An 8649-nucleotide genomic window follows, 5' to 3' on the forward strand; every position below is an offset into this window, starting at 1 on the left:
AGTATATTCATATATTGAGATGGTATCATGCAGGTCTGCTGAAGAGTCACTCTTTGATACTTCAATAAAAATGTAGAAACATGATTGTGAATGAGATGAGTACAATCCTTCATGATACCATCTCAGTATATTTATATACCAAAATGGTATCATGTTGGACTGCTATAGTCCACCAATGAGATTCTTCATGATATTTGGACCTGCATGATACCATCTTGGTATATGAATATACTGAGATGGTGTCATACGAGATGCTTATTTCCATTCACGATCCATATCGGACTATTCGGTAGAACTGCGTGATACCGTCGTATATGACATATACCATGATGGTGTTATGTGGGGTAGGATCACAAATGGCCATCCAAAATAGGAGACTATTCAACGGTAAACCCCTCCACCCCCCCCCCCCCCCTCCCGTGATACCATCATGGTATATGCATATACTGAGATGGTATCATGTTGGACTGCTACAGTCCACCAATGAGAATTTTCAGTAGACTTGCATACCATCATGGTATATGCATATATTGTCATGTAGGACTACTTCATCCATTCACAAGTAGACAACAAACTAATAATAAAACTTTAAAAGACAGAGATTTTTAATAACAACAAAATATCATTCAAATCTAACACATACCAAACATACTATTTCAAAAACAAAAGTCTTCATATCTAAAAACAACACATATTCGCTTCACCGATTACTACGACATACTAAAGTCTTAAATTTTCATATGGCAACAAAAACTTAACCGTGAAAAAACACAAAACATAGTACTAAGTCTTTTTCGTCTTCTTCTTTCCACTTATTAGTTTCCTCACCTTCCAAGATTCTCAGATTCACTGTATTCATTCTTCTCTTGCTTCTGTCTCCCATAATGCCAAAATAATATCACATTCTCAACAGGGATTTGAATGTTTTCAATCAAGTACTCCGCAAAAAGAGCCATAAAAATACCACAATCTCTGCATAAAAAAAGAAATATCATTACAATATGCAAAATAAAATAAATAAAGGAAAAAATATTAAAGGACAAAAATCATACAAGTTACTTTGTTTTGACAGATTATCAACCAATATCATATCTAATGGATCGCTTAACTGATGACCCCGGTGAACACCGTTTTTAAGTGCAATATCAGTTCTGATTGTACAAAAGTCAATTGTCTGCAAGAAAAGAGGTAACAACACATGATATGGCAACAACATATGATATGGATCAATCGCCTCCTAAGTAGTTGCAGCATATTGAGGACTGCGCATTGAATCATAGAAATAAAAACACCTATCGTGTATTGACAGAAATCCCAAAACCCAATGCCACTTTGAACCTAAATGCATAGGAAACAGCACATGGTTAACCTCAGCCCATGGAGTGCCGCAAAACATACGAAACCCATATATACTCCATAATATTGGTCGACTTATCTATCAAATGATCCACTCTCCCATCAGACACAAACTTTCCAAACAACTTTCTCAACGTGTTATTGAAGTGCATATCCGTTGTTGTCACCCTAATCGGCATTGAACCATATTTTTCTTTCTTCTTCAAATAATAGAATATAACATCCAAGTGCTACAAAAAAAATGACACCAAAAATGCATAAATAACCACTTATTCAAACTGATAGAGTAAAAAACAAAGTACACATTCAAATACACATACATCACATGATATTGGACTGCCAGGATAGTTTAACGTGTGGAACCACGTCTTACTACGAACTGTTGAAACTTCAAAATTGAACCCCGGCTCCAGATAGTCATCATCGGTAGTATAAACATCAACACTACCCCTATAACAACATACAAACTACCAATTTCAAAGCAACACAAACTATAAGACAAAAACAAACAACCATAACAGATATAAGAACTGAATACTTACGGGCACGTGATCATATCTTTATCAATGAACTTTGAGAACTTTTGCATAAGGCTGTATTGAACAGGAATTGTTATACTCGGAATCAATAAAGACTTGCCTTTCACAAGCTTCGGTGGTGTTTCACCCACAGTGCTAAGGCCAGAACCAGCCACAAATGATGACTGTTTGTCCTTAGCTGGCCATCTTGGCCTACCCCTCCGAGAAACTACATGTGTTGTCTTCTCATCATCTATCTCCAATATGGAGGTGCCTGGCGGAATCACAAATGTAAGGGCTTCTTCTTCAGAATCAGTAACAGCACCTTGTACCCCCGACGGACCAACTTCAGAATCTTGAATAGCCTCCGTTAACTTAGAAGGAACCTCCACTACCACATGAAAAATCTGGCTGCGTAATATCATCTCCCCTCACTGCGGAAACAACAGACTCATTAGCGGCATTTGCGCCTTTATCAACAACACCTTCTCCATGAGGTAACACAGCATCTCTAGCTTGATCATCTACAATTGCATCAGCGGTAAGGGTCTCTTGACATTCATCTTTGGTACATTGATCATCTTCTATCACTTTACTTGCTGCAGCAGCACCAACTTTAGCATATTGTATGATCGCTGCTATCTCAGACTCACTCATATGCGAAAAATCATCATCATCCAACAAATTTGCATGATCTGTTTTCAGCTCAGCTGTCTGCTCATTTCGACCTTTTTTATTCTTCTCGTTATTCTGTGTAATGGCAGCATAGCCGACTAACTCATGGAGATAAAAAAACCCAATCTGAGAATCGATTTTTTTACCAACTGTCTCCTTGCTAACACTCACAGTGTCAATACCTCCTATACCATCCTTCACAGTGTCATTAACCCCCCTCCCTCCCCCCCCCCCCCCTCGAACATCTCCCGTTTCTTGGTTGAAATCCATAGCCAAATTATTAAATCTGTATGTGCCCCACCAGAGTAAGCACACTCATCCTTCTTTTTCTCCTATGTACAAAATGGAAAAATATAAAAAATTCTTAAAAATAGACTGACAGGGCATTGAACACAATCTCTTCTAAGAAAAATCCTATATGATACCAATTTGGTATATAAGAATACTGGGGCTTCATTGAGGATCAACAATTCATTAACCAAACAAGTATCATAGATGAACCTTTTATCCTCTATGATGCCCTGTCAGTATACTTATATACCATGGGGGAATCATAAAGGGTGAAAATGACTCAATACTCTATATATCATAATCAAATCATCTATGATGCCCCTGTCAGTATATTTATATACCATGGGGGAATCATAAAGGATTAATATGGGGCATAATAAATGATGAATGGTCAATCCTCTATGATGCCCTATCAGTATATTTAGATACTACAGGGGCATCTTATAGGATGAAGGTTCAATCCTCTATCATGCCTATCAGTATAGTTATATACCATCGGGGCATCATAGAGGATAAAAGGTTCAATCCTCTATATACTATCAAAGTATCATAAAGGACAAAAATTAGTACATAACACACGCTAGCTAAAACAAAAACAAAAAAACAAAAATAAAAAACAAAAACAAAAACAAAAACAAAACAAAACAAAAAAAAAAAAAAAAAAAAGGAAAAATGATCAATACCGGCAAATCAGGGTTTGCATCTACTTTCTTGTTCAGATACCCAATAGCTTTAAGGATCTCTCCAAACTTTGAATCAACATGAAGTCGATACGCCTCTAACTCCTTCTTCAAAACAGCATTGCTAGATTCACCATCACCACGACTACTCTGACCTATATCTCCCGTTGGCGCTTGTGTGCAAAAGAATCCATCGCTGAAACGTTGACTTTGAGAAGGCTCAAGGGCAATCAAATGGTAATCTATCTAAGTCTAATACCAACCTCTCGTCCTCGGTTGGAAAGACATTCCTCAACTACAATTACAGTTAACAAAAAAATTAAAAATCTTACACAAAATTATAACATCAAAACTAACAAATATCTAACATGTACAGAACTAGAATACCTGATCAGGTTATAAGACAAATATATCTATCTTCCAGTCTAGAATACGACGGGTCAGGCCAAAGGCATGCTTGGCAAAACGACTTCCCAAAGTTGGGCAGCACTCGTACAGTCAGATCCGTAATGAAAGAGGAAATCCACCATGTCGATAAACGAAGGCTTTGTCTTGAACTTGTTCGAGCACGATTCAATATTTGCCTTAAACACGTCTATCCCCATGGATAGTTATTGAACTCACCACTCTCAACCAAATCAAAGTACCCCATACCAACAACTTTGGTCTTCAACGTAGCAAACAAGAACGTGTTTACAAAGTACAAAACTACTATCTTCACCGCGTCAGCATCGGACCTCCAAATTTTTTTATTAAAACATTGCTCCAACTGACCTTATGTCATTGGCTGAACTCTTAAAGTACTTTTTCACCAACCGATTGGGCACTGATTTGACCGTGATAGATGTACCATCTTTATATTTTAACCTCGTAACAAGACCAAACTCACCCAACCCAAAATGCAGCTTGGCACCACTCACCACAAAGTGCAGTGCATCATCTTCCAAGAAATGCACCTCCCTCATCAACAGATTGTGCAATACTCACCCCTGTACCATAATTAGAGGTATGTCTAAGAAATACCCAAAACAGGTATCTCTAAACAGCGCAAGCTTCTTAGTCAACAACTTGTCATGCAGATCACCAATAATATTGCAGTTCGTGCTGCACTCAATCTTTGGCTTATAGTCAATATCCATCTTTATATAAAAATCACCAACCTACAAACACAATGATTATCCAAAAACCTACATCAAAAACAACAAACCTTATTACTCTATCACACACACATACCAACTATCATATACCAAGTACTCTGTGATTCCTAAATAGTATATAAATATACTAACAGGGTATCATAGAGGGACAACTAAAAATAACTTAAACTACTAAATCCTCTATGACACTATCATAGTATCAAAGAAGAGAAAAGGTTGCATCACTTCAAAAACACCCAGTGCTCTGTGATGCCTAATAGTATATAAATATACTAACATGGTATCATAGAGAGACAACTAAAAATGACTTAAACTACTAAATCCTTTATGATACTATCAGAGTATCGCAGAAGAGAAAAAGTTGCAATACTTCAAAAACACCCAGTACTCTGTGATGCCTAAATAGTATATAAATATACTAACAGGGTATCATAGAGGACCAACTAAAAATAGCTTAAACTACTAAATCCTCTATGATACTATCAGAGTATCACAAAAGAGAAAAAGCTGCATTACCTCAAAAACACAGAGTATTCACATACAACTTCCATCTCACCACAATTTTGCATAAAAGTATAGAAAATCAAAGGTATAAAAAAATAAAAAATAAAAAATAAATAAAAAATCTACCTTAATATCATCAAATTTTCAGGGGTTGCAAGGGTTGTATCGGGTGTTGTTTCAGGAATTGATTCATAAGGAATATCTTGTGATTCAACGGTCTTTTTTCTTTTATTCCTCACATTCTCATCAACTGAACCATCATGCACTACTTGTTCCTTCCCTTTTCTTTTAACATTCTCAACATTTTTATCCGTCACTGCTTCATCAGCATCCCCTGAGTGTTTGGGTTTTGGGTCACCCTGATTCAGTTTAGGGCTACCCATAGAAACTGACGGCGAGTCACCAAGGTGCAATGAAAAATTTGGGACCGAGATCCTTGAAGAAATAGAGTCTTCTATACCTACACCTTCGTCTAAAGATTCAACAACCTCAGTAAGAACTCAATGATGGCCCCTCCATTGAGATGTAACATGCTTACGACCCATAAAAAACAACCAACAAAAAAACAACACAGTAAAAAGGAGCAAAAAACATGGAAAAAAATATCAAAAGTAACGATTTTGAAATTTTTTAGAAACAACTGTTGCCAAAAACTCTGTAAAACTAGGATCTTATATGAAATAAACCATTAAATAAAACAAAAAAGAAGGATAAGAATCAATGAACCCATTAATGAAAGTTATCTGATGCAACCAACTCTCCCTTTTGTCAATTTCAAAACTCCACCTGAAAAAATGAGCATGAACAAACGTGGCAAAGTGAAGAATAGCGATTAGGGCCGAGTTAGGTTAGTTGGGCAGCATAGGTGCTAATTAGGAGGGGGCACGTTTAGGTTATATTTTTCAAATGGGTTGGGCATAAGCGAAAATACTTTCAGAAGGGGTATAGGCTCGTAATAAAATTAGGTTGGATGGGCAGTAGGTGATGTTTTCCCTAAAGTTTTATATGATGGGTCGGGTTTCCAGGTCCTATACAAAGGACAGAAGAAATTTTCCTTGTAAATACATATTGATATTCATAAAATTCTATTTTTTTTCTCTTCTTGTTTTCTCTCAAACTATACCAAATCCTAGAATATTTTTCCTTTAATTTCATCTCAATTTCGCAGTTAATATGCATCAGAGCCAGAACGCATCTCAATTTATGCCATAATGGTGTGCGTGGGGCTCACATTAGTTGTGGATGTGGTAGTTGTTCTTTTATTATAGTGTTTGAAATATTTGTTTCTTTGAGCCAATTTTGTAGGTTAGAGTTAGACACAAGATAACAATTCTTTTATTATAGTATGAGAGCATGATAACAACAATTGCAAGAATGGGGAAGAAATGGCTTGTATCCCGAAAGTTTTATAGGATAAAGATAAATTTGTTAAATATGTATAAAATTTTGAATTCCCTTAATTAAAGTAAGAAAAATACAGATTCAACTCCGATATTTTTGGATTTTTTTAAACCTCTACTCAAAATTCCTATAGAGTCCGTCCTGTATTCACTATTCAGCCATCTACTTCTGCAAAGGAGACTTTGTATGTATTTCACATAATCAGAAAAGGACAGAATGACATTAAAATAAAAATAAAACATTAGGAGACGTGATTAAGCATCACTCCTACTCGTGCTTCTAAACCAATATATTTAATTAGTTTCACTAAATATGAAATTATATTATCTAATCAACTCGCAAGTTGTGAAACAATGGCTAGGCAATTGCTAGTCATCTTAGTCATCTTTTCACCATAACCAATCAAAGGAGAAACCACACCTTCAAAGGCATCTTCACAATCAGAAATGTCAGTAACAGCAGCACTAAGCATAGTGCTCATACGTCCACTATCATGAATACGTAGTGCCTCAATAGCTTGCTCATAATTATACAACACAGTATCCCAACTGTCAAGGCAAGTTTTAAGCATTTTCTTAGTTTTGGGTGGAGTGGCACGTGATTCAGAAGCTCTTTTAACAGCTGCAAATCCCAATTTTGCGAACTGATCACTTGCCTTCATAGCTACTTCAAGAATTTGTTGTACGTTAACGACATTTCCGTGCAGAAATGGCGCGACAGTTGTGGTGCAAAGATCAGGGTAGTCAGTATTGTCGCATATCTTCTTTATACTAGTAATATCATGATCATTACTTTCACCCTCGTTGTTTCGCGTATTGATGGACATAAGAGAAGATGAGAAGCCCAAGGCGCCTGCTTGACCACTAGAGGAAATTGAATCAGTGGAGATGGAAGAAAATTCTGATGGTTCAAAGGAAGATGACGAAGATTCTGTTTCGGATGGTGTGGGTAAAGGAGAATCTGAAGGAGGAAAAGAGATGTCAGAATTAGCTGATTGTGATGGTGAGTTTTGAATTTCATTTTCATTTTCATATCCAGGAGGGTATGAAGAATAACTGATTGGAGAGTTTGCATTTGATGCAACATTATTAATGGATTGTGCTGAAGTGAGGGTGAAGAGGAGGAGGAAAGAAAGGAATAGAGGTTCCATGCTTTATTTGAAGTTTGTAATTAATTGACCAGATGGTAAAGGGGAGGAATGAATTGAATGATGCTTCTACAGAAATAGAAAGTAAGTAATAAGGGAGGGAGGAGAGTTGAGTTACCATAGAAAACAGGTTGATATGAATGAAAATAGGAGGACCTTTAAAATGTTAACAAAGTAACTAATGGCAGATCTACATTGTCGGGACTCCCTACATTCGAGAGAACTTTTTGAATACTATCTAATGAAGTCCACACTAGTCATTATATATAAAGGATTTAATGATATATGTATAGCGATATTACACATCCATTGACTTCAATATTCTGGATGGCATACAACTATATATTTTCTTGACAAACTCCTATCCTGTAGTCCTGTATCTTGGACATCAATTTCTTACAGTCCAAATAAAGATCTGTAATCCAAATAAAGATCATAAATATAAGAAAACAGAGAAAATGAAAACTAGTGAAAGATGGTCATTTATATTTGACTAATGAGGTTAGTTATCATTTGATATACTCTTGTCCAATAGGTATGGCAAATTCATATTCGATGCGAGTATAAAATAAAGTAATACTGACGGATCTTAATCTAAGAGAAAAGGCAACTAATCCGGAAATCAATGTGGAATTTCAAACGGGATTATATTCCTCTAAAAATGATATTATGAGAGCTAATAATGATCGAAATTATATGATTCCTTCCTCGCATTTTTGTCTTCTGGTTTTATGTGCAGGGCAGGAGGTGGATGGGCGAAGAATTAGTAGTTGTTTTTCTTGTTGTTTTCTGGATTGATCATGATATTGGTTTGTGTTTCTGGATTAAAATAATATGCACATGAATTATAATGAATTTATACATTGCTAGTATAATTTTACTAATTATAGTAGATTACATATCCTCCCTTCCCATTTGGC

At 36.0% G+C, this 8649-nt stretch overlaps 1 protein-coding gene and 1 long non-coding RNA gene across 2 annotated transcripts; both read right to left on the reverse strand.

Annotated features, from left to right (window-relative positions):
• Window positions 1-575: 575 nt before the first annotated feature.
• Window positions 576-6261, reverse strand: LOC132034438 (uncharacterized). Its single transcript, XR_009409098.1, has 6 exons — window positions 5308-6261; window positions 3908-4680; window positions 3524-3815; window positions 1899-2881; window positions 1053-1174; window positions 576-972 (listed from the first exon to the last, which is right to left on the reverse strand). It is a non-coding gene; the product is annotated as an uncharacterized LOC132034438 (long non-coding RNA).
• A 487-nt stretch (window positions 6262-6748) lies between these two features.
• Window positions 6749-8196, reverse strand: LOC132034436 (uncharacterized). Its single transcript, XM_059424785.1, has one exon. The coding sequence runs from the start codon at window positions 7730-7732 to the stop codon at window positions 6914-6916; it is 819 nt and encodes a 272-aa protein (XP_059280768.1). The 5' UTR covers window positions 7733-8196; the 3' UTR covers window positions 6749-6913.
• Window positions 8197-8649: the final 453 nt, after the last annotated feature.

The sequence above is a fragment of the Lycium ferocissimum genome, chromosome 10 (assembly GCF_029784015.1).
Source record: "Lycium ferocissimum isolate CSIRO_LF1 chromosome 10, AGI_CSIRO_Lferr_CH_V1, whole genome shotgun sequence".
Classification (NCBI taxonomy): Eukaryota; Viridiplantae; Streptophyta; class Magnoliopsida; order Solanales; family Solanaceae; genus Lycium; species Lycium ferocissimum.

Excerpts from the sequence above, each read along its gene's own strand:
- LOC132034436 (XM_059424785.1), bottom strand. The coding sequence starts at position 7,732 with ATGGAACCTCTATTCCTTTCTTTCCTCCTCCTCTTCACCCTCACTTCA.